Genomic DNA, 17,933 nt, shown 5'->3' with positions numbered 1-17,933 from the left:
ATAGATTGGCAGAGGGTCCACATATATACAGAGCAGGGCTTGTGCACACAAAACGTTTACCCTTGATGTGCAAGCAAGCTGTGCCTGGAGTCTCTTCCGCTGCTTGGGTTATCTAGTGAGCCTGAAGGGAAGGAGGCCTGAGCTCTGAAGTACTTCCCAATAATCTGAGAACACAGGGGCAAGTCTAGTGTGATCACCCTGCTTAGTGCATAAGGGGGAGGCCATATCAGGATGTGCTTAGTACAGAGTCCGTAGTGTACGGTGAACAGGGGAGAGTCAGCAATAGAGCAACAGACAGTGCAGAAGGAGAATCTGTAATATACAGTACATAGACCAGAGTCAGTGGCAGAACAACAAAATGCAGGAGAGGGGAGAATCTGTAATATACAGTACAGAGAGCAGAGTCAGCAACAGAACATGATAGCAGAGGGGAGAACCTGTAATATACAGTACAGAGAGCAGAGTCAGCCACAGAACATGATAGCAGAGGGGAGAACCTGTAATATACAGTACAGAGGCCAGAGACAGCAACAGAACATGAGATTGCAGAGGGGAGAATCTGTACTATACAATACAGAGACCAAAGTCAACACAGAGAAGAAAATCAGCAACAGAACAACAGAGTGCAGAGGAGAGAATCTGTAATATACAGTACAGAGGCCAGAGTCAGCAACAGACCGGACAGAGGAGAGAATCTGTAACATACATTACATATATGAAATTCAGCAACAGAACAACAGAGTCCAGAGGGGAGAATCTGTAATATATAGTAGAGACCAGAGTCAGCAACAGAACAACAGAGGGGAGAATCTGTAATACACAGTACAGAGAACAAAGTTAGCAACATAACTGAGTGTGCAGAGGGGAGAACCTGTAATATACTGTACAGAAACCAGAGCCAGCGACAGAACAACTGAGTGCAGAGGGGAGAATCTATAATATTCATTACAGAGACGAACTTCAGCAACATAACAACAGAGTGCAGAGGGGATAATCTGTAATATATAGTACAGAGACCAGAGTCAGCAACAGAACAGAATGTGGAGGGGAGAATCTGTAATGTACAAAACAGAAACCAAAGTCAGCAACAGAATAACAGAGTGGAGGAGAGAACCTGTAATATACAGTACAGAAATCAGAGTCGGCAACAGAACAACAGAGCGGATAATCCGTAATATACAGTAGAGAGACAAGAGGCAGCAAAAGACATAGCATAGGAGAGAATCTGTAATATACATTACAGAGACAACATTAAGCAACAGAACAACAGAGGGGAGAATCGGTAACGTTCAGTACAGAGACCAGAGTCAGCAACAGACAAGGCACAGGAGGGAATCTGTAACATACATTACAGATACGAAATTCAGCAACATAACAGAGTGCAGAGGGGAGAATCTGTAATATATAGTACAGAGACCAGAGTCAGCAACAGAACAACAGAGGGGAGGGGAGGGGAGAATCTGTAATATACGTACAGAAACCAGAGCCAGCAACAGAACAACACAGAGCAAAGGGGAGAATCTGTAATATCACAGAACAGAGACCAGAGTCAGAACAACAGAACAACACAGAGCAAAGGGGAGAATCTGTAATATACAGTACAGAGAACAGAGTCAGCAACAGAACAACACAGAGCAAAGGGCAGAATCTGTAGTATACAGTACAGAGAACAGAGTCAGCAACATAACAACAGAGTGTGGAGGAGAGAATCTGTAATATACGTACAGAAACCAGAGTCAGCTACAGAACAAACACAGAGCATAGGGGAGAATCTGTAATGTACAGTACAGAGACCGGATTTAGCAACAGAACAACACAGAGCATAGGGGAGAATCTGTAATATCACAGAACAGAGACCAGAGTCAGAACAACAGAACAACACAGAGCAAAGGGGAAAATCTGTAATATACAGTACAGAGAACAGAGTCAGCAACAGAACAACACAGAGCAAAGGGGAGAATCTGTAATATCACAGAACAGAGACCAGAGTCAGAACAACAGAACAACACAGAGCAAAGGGGAGAATCTGTAATATCACAGTACAGAGACCAGAGTCAGAACAACAGAACAACACAGAGCAAAGGGGAGAATCTGTAATATCACAGAACAGAGACCAGAGTCAGAACAACAGAACAACACAGAGCAAAGGGGAGAATCTGTAATATACAGTACAGAGAACAGAGTCAGCAACAGAACAACACAGAGCAAAGGGCAGAATCTGTAGTATACAGTACAGAGAACAGAGTCAGCAACATAACAACAGAGTGTGGAGGAGAGAATCTGTAATATACGTACAGAAACCAGAGTCAGCTACAGAACAAACACAGAGCATAGGGGAGAATCTGTAATGTACAGTACAGAGACCGGATTTAGCAACAGAACAACACAGAGCGAAGGGGAGAATCTGTAGTATACAGTACAGAGAACAGAGTCAGCAACAGAACAACAGAGTTGGGAGGGGAGAATCTGTAATGTACAAAACAGAAACCAGAGTCAGCAACAGAACAACAGAGAGCACAATAGAGGGGAGAAGCTGTAATATACATTAAAGAGTACAAAATCAGAAACAGAATAACAGAGTGGAGGAGAGAATCTGTAATATACAGTACAGAAATCACAGTCGGCAACAAAACAACAGAGCAGAGAATCCGTAATACACAGTAGAGAGACCAGAGTCAGCAAAAGACAAAGCAGAGGAGAGAATCTGTAATATACATTACAGAGACAACATTCAGCAACATAACAGAGTGCAGAGGGGAGAATCTGTAATATACAGTACAGAGACCAGAGTCAGCAACAGAACAACAGAGGGGAAGGGAGAACTTGTAATATATAGTACAGAGACCAGAGTCAGAACAACAGAGTGCAGAGGGGAGAATCTGTGATGTACAGTAGAGAGACCAGAGTCAGCAACAGAACCACAGAACAACAGAGGGGAAGGGAGAACTTGTAATATATAGTACAGAGACCGGAGTCAGAACAACAGAGTGCAGCAAAGGAGAGAATCTGTAATATACAGTACAGAAAGCAGAGTCCGCATCAGAACAACAGAGTGCAGAGGGGAGAATCTGTAATATATAGTACGGAGACCAGAGTCAGAACAACAGAGTGCAGAGGGGAGAATCTGTAATGTACAGTACAGAGACCAGAGTCAGCAACAGAACCCCAGAACAACAGAGGGGAAGGGAGAACTTGTAATATATAGTACGGAGACCGGAGTCAGAACAACAGAGTGCAGCAAAGGAGAGAATCTGTAATATACAGTACAGAAAGCAGAGTCCGCATCAGAACAACAGAGTGCAGAGGGGAGAATCTGTAATATATAGTATGGAGACCAGAGTCAGAACAACAGAGTGCAGAGGGGAGAATCTGTAATGTACAGTACAGAAACCAGAGTCAGCAACAGAACAACACAGAGCAAAGGGGAGAATCTGTAATATCACAGAACAGAGACCAGAGTCAGAACAACAGAACAACACAGAGCAAAGGGGAGAATCTGTAATATCACAGAACAGAGACCAGAGTCAGAACAACAGAACAACACAGAGCAAAGGGGAGAATCTGTAATATCACAGAACAGAGACCAGAGTCAGAACAACAGAACAACACAGAGCAAAGGGGAGAATCTGTAATATGCAGTACAGAGAACAGAGTCAGCAACAGAACCCCAGAACAACAGAGGGGAAGGGAGAACTTGTAATATATAGTACAGAGACCAGAGTCAGAACAACAGAGTGCAGCAGAGGGGAGAATCTGTAATATACAGTACAGAAAGCAGAGTCAGCAACAAAACAACAGAGTGCAGAATCTGTAATATATAGTACGGAGACCGGAGTCAGAACAACAGAGTGCAGAGGGGAGAATCTGTAATGTACAGTACAGAGACCAGAGTCAGCAACAGAACCCCAGAACAACAGAGGGGAAGGGAGAACTTGTAATATATAGTACAGAGACCGGAGTCAGAACAACAGAGTGCAGCAAAGGAGAGAATCTGTAATATACAGTACAGAAAGCAGAGTCCGCATCAGAACAACAGAGTGCAGAGGGGAGAATCTGTAATATATAGTACGGAGACCGGAGTCAGAACAACAGAGTGCAGCAGAGGGGAGAATCTGTAATGTACAGTACAGAAACCAGAGTCAGCAACAGAACAACACAGAGCAAAGGGGAGAATCTGTAATAACACAGAACAGAGACCAGAGTCAGAACAACAGAGTGCAGAGGGGAGAATCTGTAATATCACAGAACAGAGACCAGAGTCAGCAACAGAACAACACAGAGCAAAGGGGAGAATCTGTAATATCACAGTACAGAGACCAGAGTCAGAACAACAGAACAACACAGAGCAAAGGGGAGAATCTGTAATATCACAGTACAGAGACCAGAGTCAGAACAACAGAACAACACAGAGCAAAGGGGAGAATCTGTAATATCACAGAACAGAGACCAGAGTCAGAACAACAGAGTGCAGAGGGGAGAATCTGTAATATCACAGAACAGAGACCAGAGTCAGAACAACAGAACAACACAGAGCAAAGGGGAGAATCTGTAATATCACAGAACAGAGACCAGAGTCAGAACAACAGAACAACACAGAGCAAAGGGGAGAATCTGTAATATCACAGTACAGAGACCAGAGTCAGAACAACAGAACAACACAGAGCAAAGGGGAGAATCTGTAGTATCACAGTACAGAGACCAGAGTCAGAACAACAGAGTGCAGAGGGAAGCGTCAGTAACAGAGGATGAAGAGGGTGGGTAAAAGCAAAAAAGCAGCTTCAATGCATGAACTTCTAGCAATGGTGCAATGACTTATCCTCCCTCCCCTCCCTGCACTTTACGCCCCATCCCACGAGTGCGCAGTACCCTAGGTTTTAAGGGCAGAGCCATGAAAAGAAGGAAGCTGGCACCAAAGTTGTCTCCATGCCTTGGTCTTGCCAGTGGCAGAAGTGATGCTTTAAGTGTCCACCGCATCTCAGTTTTCAGAACAGCAAGATGGGACCGGTCCCTCTGGGCTCCGGGGGACACACTCAAAAACCACCCACTTCCCCCACTCCTTTGTCCTGCAGGGTGACCCTGTACAACAGGAGGAAACCGGGGGAAGTCGACACCTGGCTTCCATTCCTCCCCAGGCGGTAAAGACGCCATCTTCAGATTGTGTTTATACGTATACAGATTGTCGCCGGTTAGTGACAGTAGGCCACTGCTTGCAGTGGACTTCCAGGGATATCTGGAGAGTACATTCCCAAAGCATATCTCCCCTGATCAGCCCTTCTAGTCACAGCCAATCAGAGTTAAGAGCGCCAATGTTTAAACACACACTAAATATTCCAGGGCGCACACATGTGCCTTAAAGGCTTGGCGTGAGGATCAGATTCTGGCAAAAGCCAGAGAGATGCAAGGTATTCGAACTGGGGCCTAGTAATCCAGAGGGTGCCCATGCAGGTGGATGGATCCAGCCCTGGCACATTCTCTACAGGTGTTTTCTAACTTGGCACCACTGATCCTCGTAACACCGCATAAGGCATCACAGCTAAACTGAAGCACGTTTTTTCCATCCATTGGAGTATCTTTTGTGGCTGTGCATTAACCAGTGGTGTTGAAATCCAAGCAGACTGCACTCACTATATATGTGTAGGTGGTGTGTGCAAGTCTTGGAAACCTTAAGTTTGGTCACCGTTTAGAGGCTCGTGGAGTCAGCTGGCCTTGTGTCAGAGGCTACAAGGAGCTCGCTTGGAAGGTTCCTCCTGGATCGCTGAGACTGGCGAGTAGGCTCACTCCACTTTCACTCACTCAGCGGGGGCTCCCTCACATGGAGGCGAGGTCTGCTACGGAGACAGGTGCCTAATGAAGTGATGTCCTCTGGAGGTGAGCGGTGCCTGCTAAGGACGTCCCCCTGTCAACGCGTCTGATAACACGCGCTCTCCTGAGCATCTCATCCGCTGGGCCAACTTGAAACATTGTATTTCTGCTCACACAGCAAAAGGCAAGAGAAGACGAGCTCAGAACTGTCAACGGATCGCTGTTGATACCGAGAGGCCATCTGGCGCTCTGGATCCTTGTTCAGGCACCACTTGTTATATTTCTTTCGAACAGGAACCATCACACTTTGTGCAGTGGCAGGGTTGAAGTGGAGCGTGGCAACCACGGCCTTGAGCCTGGGGTGCCGGGTCGTGGATGAGGAAGACGAGATAGCTGCAGCATCACCCGCGCTGCTCAACCTACAAGAAATGCTGACGCGTCTGAAGAGCGAAGTCCCTTCTCCTTCAAGACGCCATTTCCATTCCTCTTATCGCGCACACTTTATCACTGTCACACATCTGCTCTGTAGGCGAGCAGGACCTGTCACTGCGCGCACAAGTGAACAGAGATAGGGCTGATGCGACATGTCACTTTGGGAAACAAGGGCATCTCGTGCCTTCCCGAGGACAGGCGTGGGGAGGGGACACTTACCGTAGGAAGCCGTGACCATGAATGTCCAATGAAGTCCAGCTCGCCTTGTACCATCCACAGAATTTCAGCTCCCACGAAAGGAAGACTTCAGCAAAAGAATCCTGTGATGCTGATGCCAAGTCAGCGCTCAGGGCCATGCCAGCCTGAGAGAGGAGAGGTGCCAGCAAGGCTTGCTCACAGAGATGGGTTCAGAGGTGCGCGCAAGGGACAGCTAACGTGCACTAATGGACCTTGACTGCATTCAGTGATGCGGAATTGGTTACCTGCTCAGCGCTTTACAGGGCTGCTCGCCTGTTAGAATAAACACACAAGCTGTGTCCCAAAGGGTGCGTCAGAAGTAAAGATGTCTGCAGAAGGGCTGTGCCAAACGGGCCAGCCACCAGCCCGCAGTAAGAGCTGGGTGAAGGTGCAGCGGGAAGACCAGGGGGCGGGCTTACAAGTCTCCACAAGAGGGGGCTTCCGGTGCCGGCTGCTTCACACATTGTTAGAAAAGATAGCAGGCGCTCAGACTGGTAAAGAACAGCAGGGTAAAGGGAACAGGCAACACACACATACAACTGCACCCACACCACTGATTATCATACTTCAGCAGAAAGACACTGGTCAGTGTAGGCACACTGCACGCAAGGGGCACATGTGGAACAGGACACATGTACGAAGCAGAGATACATCTATCAAACAGAGTGACGCTGGCACACACATGAGCCAGACTGGCACATATATGACGCAGGCTGCCACATGCATGAACCAGACTGGCACATACATGAAACAGAAGCACACAGACAAAGTTGATATAGATGACACGCCACGCTGAAGCATATGCTTAAAAGACCCATTCAGCATAGAGCGATGCATGATATAACGATCGTATACACATGACAATCACACATGAACCCTGCATAAAAGAGGCAGCGGTATGCTGGGTCACATGCATGACAGGCGCTCAAGTGTGACCAGTGGCGTAACGAAACTTAAAGGGCCCCCTTTGCGAAGTACCTATAAGGGCCCCCTCCCCCCAGACCCAGTCAGGGGCTCCCCCCTCCACCCGCACCGCGAGGGCTGCGGGGACCTTTGTTACGCCACTGTGTGTAACAGAGGTAGATACAAGTTCTAAGGAGGTACATGTACGAAAGTGGGAAACATGTGACAGTCACATGTATGATGGAGACCTGAAGACCACGGAGGGTCACGCCGAAGCCCTTATAGGACATAGGCACACAGTGACACATGACCACAGGGTACACAGCAGAAGCGTGCATCACCCAATCAGATGTAGGAATCATGCACGAGAAAGACAATGGTCCAACCCGGAAGCACATCTACGGTACTGAGAAACACTACAACAGTTGTCAAAACCCGGAGAGGGATCCATACGGAGGGGATAATTAGCATATTTCACTGGATGGGGGAGGCTCAGGAGCCAGCGATCATCCCTTGTAGGACCGGTGGGGGGAGGGAGGGAGGTCTGGAGTAAGGGATCATAAGTTAAGACAGGTGGGGGTTGGGGTTCTAGAGTCAGGAAGCATCATCAAGTCCGCTGTGTGTGTGTGTGGGAGGGGAGGGGGGAAGCCTGGTGGCAGGGGATAAACAGGTCAGACTGGTGGTGGGCGGGGCCTGGAGCCAGGTAAGACTGTGGATGGGGGTTGGAGGGTCTAGAGCCTGGGATCATCGGGTCAGACATCTGTGGGGTGGGAGCGGGATCAACAGGTCAGACTGGTGGGGGCGGGGCCTGGAGCTAGGTAAGACAGTAGGTGGGGTTTGGGCGGGTGCTTCTCTGGAGCCAGGGACCACCAGGTAAGACCGGTGGGAGGGGCTTCTGAGCCAGAGATCTAGAGGTAAGACTGGCGGGGAAGGGGCTCTGGCGTAAGGGTCCATCAGGTAATTGTGGTGGGGAGGAGCTCTGGAGTAAGGGGTCATCAGGTAATTCCGGTGGGGGAGGCGCTGGGGTGACATTTCGCCCGGGACGGTGAATGAATGGGCGGCTTCAAGCCGCAGCGGTGCGAACTGAAGCCCACACTGGGAATTAACCATAGTGACAAAGAAAGGAGAACTGGAGACTGATTGCAGCAGGCAGAGGAGTGGTAACCCTAGAGGTGGGTGTCTCTGACGTCACCCTCTGTGGCTCTAGTTCTGACCCCCGGATCCTGTGGTGGGGCCTGGGAGGAGGGGCGCTTCCAGGACTGCTCCGGAGCTGCAGCTCTCGAGGTCAAGCAGAGGGGTGTGCAGGGACAGCCCCTGCCAGCACCGGGGGCTCAGCTGTGGAAACCGGCGGACACGGAGTGGGGAGACTCTGCCTGCACGGGAGTGACGTAAAATGAAAGCTCCCCTGCAGAATGTGGCAAGGGGCCCAGGATTCTCAATAGCTCACACATATTCATCGGCTTGTGGCTGAACAGGGAGCCCCTGAAGGGTTGTCCCATCCACCTTCAACCCCCCTCCACGGGCCTGGTTCGCTGCTAGACAAAGACCGATACACTGTTTCTCCCTTTTCAGGAGAATTGCGTAGATTGATGCGCCTTCTCCTTGCTTTTCCTTCGTTTTCAATGCATCTACCTTGCTCCCCTGCCCATTTGTTGCGTGCCTTCTCCGTGCTTCTCCCTCTTTCTCACTGCTTTCTCCTTGCTTTTTCCCAGTTGTGTGCCTACTCCTTGCTTTTACCCGCTTTTTGGGTGTCGTCTCCTTGCTTTCCCCTCGTTTTCACTGCTTTCTCCAGGACATGCAAGCGCCTAGATACCCGCTCGGGTGATTAGCCATGCTTTATAAATCCTGATCAATTGATTGATGTAAGAGCTGTTTTAGCGGAACGGCATCGACACTGCTTGCGCTGGAGCCGAAGGGAGAAGTCGGTGTAATTCCATGAAAAACAACCACAGCTGAGTCTCCAAGGGAGTCACATGATCACCTGGAAGTACAACCTGGACTCAGACCAAAAGGAATCATCACATTCAGGTTCAGGATCATAATGCGGCTACGTCATAGGAAGTGAGGACAGCACTGAAACACAATGTCACAATCTAGTATACTGCTATTGACTTGGGCATGCAGACACAGCTTAATGGGATAACCAGGGCTTCCAAGCAGGTGAGGTGCACGCTGCTAGGCGCCGGGTCCAGGTGGCAAGTTGCTTACCTCGCACATACAGGTTGGCTGGCGCAGAGTAGCGAGTCCCCGCACTGTTGGTGGCCACACACTCGTACTTCCCCTGGTCCGACTCTTCGCTGTTTTCGATCTGCAATGCTCCTGCACAAAATAAGGGGACAGGAGGAAGAAGTGATTAGAAACAACACTTGCACATAGAGGCACAACCGCTAAAGCCTAGTTTCCAATGCCACACTGGGTGCAAGACGGGCTCATAGGTAGCAAGATGGCGGCAGACCTCCAAGACAGGTGACATGTGCCCTCAATGACAGACAGGTGTACACAGACACTCAGTACAGAGTACACCTTGCCTTCAGCAGACAGATGTTTGCAACATCCAAAACACATTAGAGGGTATCCGCGGGAGAGAGGGGGCGAGTGTTATGGGCTGGGCTGGGTTGAGTGCTCAACAGAGATTGAATGTTCTCAGCCACCAAATGTTGGTTGATGGTTTCCTTCAGGGACGGACTGATCTAGGTGAATATCCAACGCTGGATACAAGTTGTCCCTGGAGACTAACTGGCTTATGGTCACTGACAACGAATGACGGGTGACTGTCCCCAGAGCGAAGTCTCAGAGATGTGTACAGGTTACAGAAACTCCTCCGAGGGACACTGGAACCATTCAAATTGCGGGTGAGATGTTTACGGAACCCTTTTCTGGATCCACTGTACCTTGGGTCCAGTTCACACACCCAACTTGAATGAATGCTGCAGCTCTCTCAGTCTGGACAGTAGGGGGGTAGACACACCATACTCTGTGCGCACAAAGAACACATTATGTAATTATATCCGCACCTGACAGCGAATGATACTGCACATATTCCTACGATAGGTCACATCATGCACCATCCACTCATGCAGGGACTTCCATACACACAGCAACAACTGCAGCACGGTAAGTGATTCAGCGGCTGCCCTCCAGATTGGTCACAAGCCATGGACCAGTTTTCTAATACGGTACAAATTTTTCCAACTTTGCTTCTAGGAGCTGTTCCTCAGGCTAATCATAATGCTCAGACTGGCACGCACATACCACGGGTACCCTTGGTAACCAAGAGAAGGGCACCGAAGCACCAACAATGCACCTTTGTGTAGAAAGACTCAGGTGGTCTGATTCCAGCTGTGCCCAGCTAGACCAGAGGGAGGCCTCTTTGAAGCAGATCCTCTCATACCTGGCACGCGGCGGAGTCAGCCCTAGTTCAGTCTGGAGACGCTCGGCTTGAGACCACACCATCTTAAACTCCTTATAGGTAACTAATCTAACCTGTATCCTCTTTATCACTTTATTACTCTATCATTTATGTTCTTCCATTCCACTGGAGTAACTATCCTGAGCGTCTGTCTACATATAAAGCATTGGTCCCATTTTTCACGCAGGCGTGATCTTTGCATACGCATTTAAGGTTTGTTAAAGAAGGTGGAATTCTACTTTTCTAAAGTTTTACTAGTGCACTCCGGTGCCTAGTGTAAGTAGAGAGATTATGGCATTACCCCGTTTCTACTTAGCAAGAATGATAAAAAGAGAATTGATGGGATAAGACCTCTTGGGTTTCTGGCCAGTGAGTAGTAGCAAAATAAATCTACGCTGAGTGGCGCAAGCAAACAAGACCTTCTGAAACCCACCCTCAGCAGTTCGCAATTTGTTTTTTCAAACAGTCTTCAGTCTGGCCAGGAAAGCACCTGGTGGATAACAAGATAATGTCTGCCAGGTTCAACTGAACAGGTGACCAGGTGTCCAAGGGGACAGGAGGCTCTGGTCCAAGATCCACACCAATGGCTCCAAGAGATATGCGGTGGGGGCGGAGGGGTGGTGACTGCTGAGGCCCGCCCTCACCATCAAAGACTGTCCACTCAACAATCTACTAATGGTGGGATCAGTGAAGAAAAATGACCAAAAGCCAGAGTGCCCCAGTGAGATCTTGAGCAATGGATCTTTGGAGGCCCTAAGATGGGAGTCATCAAGGCCAGCTGCCATAAGGAGGTCTAGGTCCCAGAGGTCTCCGCAGTTGGTGGTCGAGGTGGAAAAAGGCGAGGATTATATTGACACGGTGAGTGGAGTACTCAGCAAGCTTTTTATATGGTCCTTTGACTGTGGAAAGGTTAGCTTTGCCTACTACAGGGTCAGTCACGCTGGTGTGGGCTACAGGGAAACAATCCTGGCAGACTAACACAGGTGTGACCCAACATCTGTTCTCCTTGGCCACTGGCAAACTCAATGGGTTACATTCTGTGCACGCATCATGGTGGTACGCATACACGGTGTGTGTGAGGGTAGTTGTAAACCTGTATCTCCCGGTTTTGGTGTGTGCACATTTTTGTATGTATGCAAGCCTACTGAAGCTAGTGTGTCTGACTGCATGCACGCTAACATGCACATCTGTGGGCGTCTGGCTGGCAGTAATGCTTCATATTAGTGCCAGATGGCTACGCAGTAGGGCTGCCAGGTATCACCGGGCACCTGCCATCACCTTGATTAAATGACCCAGGCTGTACATCAGCAGGGAGCACAAGACGTGCAAAACATTTCCATTAGGCTGCCCTCATGGCAGTGCGAATGACGGACACCTTCTGGGAGTGCTTGAGAAGCCAGGGCTCCCTCTGATCGACACGAGGGGTAGAGACGCAGACGGTAGGCCTGAGGAGGGACTGAGTGGCCGAGGGGGAGCCAGGGTAAGTACCAGGGGAGCCTCCATGAATCTGGAAGAGGTTCAAGGTGAGGGGCATCCACAACCAAAAGGGATTCCTTGAGCTGGGATAAAATCACAGGGGACTCTAGGGCGATTCTCGCCGTCACTCACAATATATTGTATGTGTGTGTGACTTTGACCCTAGCACGAAAAAGGACTATTGACTGCGGTAATAGAAGAGCACAGCCACATCACTTATCAAAATATCTCAGCCTGCTCTGGGCTAAGCTGCAATAGTCTGTTCCACTGTTCTCTTCTAGCTGGGATGAGACAGCATCCATTTTGTCCTTGGTCACAAGATGGATGCCAGCTCAACGACAAAACTGCTATGAAGACAGATGTCCCTATCGCTAGTTTCTGTACGAGACGAGCTTGCAGAAGAACATATCAGATCAACACCCCAAGTAGAGCTCCCGGTGAAGGTTGGTCCATGACTCCTACTCCGTCCAAGACTAAGCAGCAGCGAGAGGATGGTTCTTTGGCCCACAGCGCCCTCACAAATATTTCTACTATTTGTCTGAGGTTCAGTTACAGCGGGTGTAGAGATCCCTCCTAAACCAATCAATGGCTGATGACGATGCTCACACCACAGGTCTCTAGCGAGCCATGTCCATGAAATCCCAGAAGACGAGGCGCATGTGAAGAAGGGGAGTGGACTGAGGTTGCCAGCCCAGTGACAGATCCAAAGCGCTTTCATCAGTGACAGGGTTAAGGAGAAGGTCATGCTCTGTCTAATGCATCTATCGGCAGCAGGGTGGCTTAACACTACTTAAAGCAGTTCATGGTGGTTCTCCATTCATTGTGGGGGGTGTAAATAGAAATTACATCCCTAGAGTGATAACTGTATATATTCTTGACAAATGCTGGTGTCCTTTTTTTAAACACAAGCCCAGAATGGGTACCAAATCTACAGTTTCAAAGGGTGCTGAGGTCTATGAACCGAAGGAACAATTCAGCTGGAGGGAGTGATCTCTGTGAGTACATGTGTACAGAGGTGGTTCAAGATAGGTTTCAGTGAACTTTGAAAAACTGGCACACCAAACATACATACACAATCACCTAATGTACAGAGAGGCACACATACTGCTCTGGAGATAGGTACACAGAAAGCGCACAACGTCTCAAACCCTCTTACAGCAGATTCACATCAGGAAATCACATTAAAGAAAATGAATTGTACATCATTTACATTTTATAGACATTTCACTATGTTTTGAATGTGCGTATGAGAGAATGTATTTTTATGAATATATGGAAGAATGATAATATGCAAGCATTATGAGTGTCTGTATGCCTCATGAAATGAATAAGCCCAATTTATAAGCACCGGGGACATTTGGACACCCTATCCCTCCTCCAAACAAGCTGCTTAGTGAGTTAGGCAAGGCTTCCCTGCAGGAGATTCTATCTCTCGGGCTAACCCAGTGGTGTTTGTCCCTACTCTGGATGGATCACACCTACTCTGCATCGATTTCAGAAAACTGAACAGGCCAAAGATGCATAACATTTATCTATAACAGTGAAGCTGTGTGTACAGCAAAGCCTCAACTTTGTACATCATTGACTCTCACCTAAATTACCAGCAGGTGCCACTGATGCAAAATGCATAAGATCAGACTTTACCAGCCAAGTGGACCGATTCAATTGCACGTGTTTATATTAGCACACAGAAACCTCCGACAACCTTCCAGCGCCCAATGAGCCAGTTGTCACTGGGGATTTAAAAATCTGGAATAGCACAATACCACAACATGCAGACCTGATTGGCATCGTATTTGTAAACTTTAGCAGAAGCTCTGTGGAGGAACTTCAGCACAGAACTTGCTGTGGGGGCTGAGAAATGCCAGTTCAGTCTGAGGAAAAGACAGAAATCCAATAAGTTGTGAGCCTGGACCCAGTTTAAGGGCTGATGTACAGTGCAGGAAGTGGAGCTTGCAGGGTACCGGGATGAGGCTGCATGTACGGCGCAGGAGGTGGGGGATCGATTGCACAAGACACCTCCTTTGTGGTAGGTGGTACTTCACACAGCACCAAAGAGCCAGGCAACACTTCCATTGAGCCCCTGGACCGACCCCAATGCACAAAGGAAAGGCAGGGACAGTGTGGGTAAGGAACCAAGCGTATTCATGAAGCAGAATAGCTTTTTATTTTTAAATCCACTTTATTGCATGGTTTCCATCCCTTTCTATGCTGAATAATGCTGGAACTTTGACGCACTGATAAGCTACTGTTTTTTCACTGCATGCATTTCCTTTACAGTATATAGTTTCAAAGTGTCTAGTTTCACGAGCCGCAGGTGCACAACCTATCTGTTCTTTGCATTAGAGAGCTGCAGAAGGGCCGAGTCCCTTTAAAAGACATCTTAAGGGGTCTGCAGTCTCAAGCAGAAGAGAGACAACTAGGAAGCCCTGAGAGAACTGTGTATGGGAGGGGTAGGTCAATGTGGCAGTGAACCTCCAAAAGGCCAGCAGAGCTGGGGTGCTGGAATATAAATAAATACAATTCTGTTCTTTCATGCAGTGCTTAATTTGAGCCAGTGGTTTCTGGTGCTCGGCACTGGTACTTATTTGTCAACACTAAAACTTATGACTGCTGCCACATGGTGGCACTGTTTGTGCACTTAAAGATGAGCAGAACAAGAGTTGTTTATTAATTCCATATACCTTAGAACCAGCTAAAACCTGCTGCCCAAGCCATTCTTGTAGCTTGGGGGGGGGGGGGGGGCTGGAATAGTATGAATTGTCACACCCGTGTGAGAGTGGTGGTTGTGTTGTTATTGGCACAGACAATCTGGGGTGCAAGCTGCAGTGGCCTCCTGACAAGGACGGCCTTGGCACTTTCTATTTTTTTTTTTCAAGTTAAGCACTGATCAGTGATCACCAAACCAGTTTGCGTGAGACAAGGCCTGGTTTCTATGGGAGGGAATCAACGTAACTGGGCTAAACAAGGGCATCCCCCCAGTTTTTGGGTCTTCCTTGAGTAACCCTTTGACCGCTTCGACCGACCACTCAAGATTTTTCTTTGCAAGTCAGAAGCTTTAATAATCTGTCGTTGGAGGGAATCAGATTAGGAGCTCCCCTGCAAGGCGCTATGTTCCACAGCATTTCAGATAGAACTATTGCATTTAACGCAGGGGCACATCTTCTGTCCATCACTTGCAAGCTTGGGACACAGACCACCTGCCGCGGGGGGCAGTGGGAGGCTGTGTGCGGCCTGTTAGCCACCGACCCCTACTTCTGAGGCTCCCAAGAGACAGACCACAGTTAGGCATCTGAGAGAAGACCCACAAATGTGTATGGTGCAGGACCTGGACCAGACGAGACTGCTGGGCTACCGGGGTGGGAGTGGCCTCCCTCCACCAAACCTTTCTTGTTGAGTTCTACCAAAGGATTAGAGTTGGCTGTTGTTTGGATGTCTCTTTTGGTCATAAAAAAGCATCTAGAAGACTTTTTGAGAAACAGACTAGCGCCCGACACTAGACTTGGCAAGACTTTTTCTTGGAACTGGGAAGTGTGTGACAAAGGCAACTTACACTCGCTGTGAACAGGTATCCAGGCAGAGGACCCTCCTGTGGAGGGTGATGGCTTTGGTGTTAACACCGAGGATTGAATTGGTGACCGAGAACAAGGGGGTACCGTCCCCTGGCCTGGGCAGACTCGGACGGACCAGAAAAGGCTGTCTGCTTTGGAGACAAAAGCTGGAGACACCCCCAGCAGGCACTATGTGAAGCTGTGAACTGATGTTCACAGCCTTCACAAGGTGACTGACTCTCATCCAGCCCCTTCAAAGACTGAGGCATCCTGGAGCCTGTTGTACGACTGGAGGGGCGAAGCCTCCAGTGGCCACTTGTAGGTACTGCACAGGAACTTTCCAGGCAGAGTGGAGATGCCATATGAACTGCTACTTTCAAACACCATAACTTTGAAGAGTCTCACCCAATGTTTGTTGTTTTGGCCTTATTTTACTCATAAAACATGTTTCCCCGTGATCACTAGTGGTGGCTTCTCACACTAGCCATCTATACCAGCTTCTAAAACTAGCCAATCATGTCTCATCCTGCTCAACAATCTTGGCTCACCAAAGTCAGAATCACACACTACTCAACAGTGTCAACTTTTCTCACTGCCCACCAATGCCAGGTCCTCACACTGCTCACCGGTGCCAGCTCCTCACACTGCTCGTCAGTGCCAGCTCCTCACACTGCTCGTCAGTGCCAGCTCCTCACACTGCTCACCAGTGCCAGCTCCTCACTCTGCTCACCAGTGCCAGCTCCTCACCAGTGCCAGCTCCCCACACTGCTCACCAGCACCAGCTCCTCACACTGCTCACCGGTGCCAGCTCCTCACACTGCTCGTCAGTGCCAGCTCCTCACACTGCTCGTCAGTGCCAGCTCCTCACACTACTTGTCAATGCCAGGTCCTCACACTGCTCACCAGTGCAGCTCCTCACACTTCTCACCAGTGCCAGCTCTTCACACTGCTCACAAGTGCCAGGTCCTCACACTACTCGTCAATGCCAGCTCCTCACACTGCTCACTAGTGCAGCTCCTCACACTGCTCACCAGTGCTAGGTCCTCACACTGCTCACCAGTGCCAGGCCCTCACATTGCTCACCAGTGCCAGCTCCTCACATTGCTCGTCAATGCCAGGTCTTCACACTGCTCGTCAATGCCAGGTCTTCACACTGCTCGTCAATGCCAGGTCCTCACACTGCTCGTCAATGCCAGGTCCTCACACTACTCGTCAATGCCAGGTCCTCACACTACTCGTCAATGCCAGGTCCTCACACTGCTCACCAGTGCAGCTCCTCACACTGCTCACCAGTGCCAGGTCCTCACACTACTCGTCAATGCCAGCTCCTCACACTGCTCACTAGTGCAGCTTCTCACACTGTTCACCAGTGCCAGCTCTTCACACTGCTCACCAGTGCCAACTCCTCACCAGTGCCAGGTCCTCACAATGCTCACCAGTGCCAGCTCTTCACACTGCCCACCAGTGCCAGGTCCTCACACTACTCGTCAATGCCAGCTCCTCACACTGCTCACTAGTGCAGCTTCTCACACTGTTCACCAGTGCCAGCTCTTCACACTGCTCACCAGTGCCAACTCCTCACCAGTGCCAGGTCCTCACAATGCTCACCAGTGCCAGCTCTTCACACTGCCCACCAGCGCCAGGTCCTCACCAGTGCCAGATCCTCACACTGCTCACCAGTGCCAGGTCCTCACACTACTCGTCAATGCCAGCTCCTCACACTGCCCACCAGTGCCAGGTCCTCACCAGTGCCAGATCCTCACACTGTTCACCAGTGCCAGCTCTTCACACTGCTCACAAGTGCCAGGTCCTCACACTGCTCGTCAGTGCCAGCTCCTCACACTGCTCGTCAGTGCCAGCTCCTCACACTGCTCGTCAGTGCCAGCTCCACACACTGCTCGTCAGTGCCAGCTCCACACACTGCTCAGTGCCGGCTCCTCACCAGTGCCAGCTCCTCACACTGCTCGTCAATGCCAGCTCCTCACACTGCACACCGGTGCCAGGTCTTCACACTGCTCACTAGTGAAGCTCCTCACACTGCTCACCAGTGCCAGGTCCTCACACTGCTCGTCAGTGCCAGCTCCTCACACTGCTCACCAGTGCCAGCTCCTCACATTGCTCAC

The 17,933-nt window shown here is 49.4% G+C and overlaps 1 protein-coding gene across 8 annotated transcripts in view; it reads right to left on the bottom strand.

Annotated features, from left to right (window-relative positions):
- The window catches only part of PTPRF (protein tyrosine phosphatase receptor type F), a 597,274-nt gene that overhangs the window by 137,543 nt on the left and 441,798 nt on the right, over positions 1-17,933 (bottom strand). For all 8 annotated transcript variants that reach the window (XM_069227811.1, XM_069227807.1, XM_069227815.1 and 5 more), the window contains one exon: positions 9,583-9,693. In XM_069227811.1, coding sequence (XP_069083912.1) covers positions 9,583-9,693 — 111 coding nt within the window. The remainder of the gene's footprint in view (positions 1-9,582; positions 9,694-17,933) is intronic.

This window comes from Pleurodeles waltl, chromosome 4_1 (genome assembly GCF_031143425.1).
Source record: "Pleurodeles waltl isolate 20211129_DDA chromosome 4_1, aPleWal1.hap1.20221129, whole genome shotgun sequence".
Classification (NCBI taxonomy): Eukaryota; Metazoa; Chordata; class Amphibia; order Caudata; family Salamandridae; genus Pleurodeles; species Pleurodeles waltl.
The sequence above is the reverse complement of the archived record's forward strand: the minus strand, read 5'-3'. Positions and strand labels throughout refer to the sequence as shown.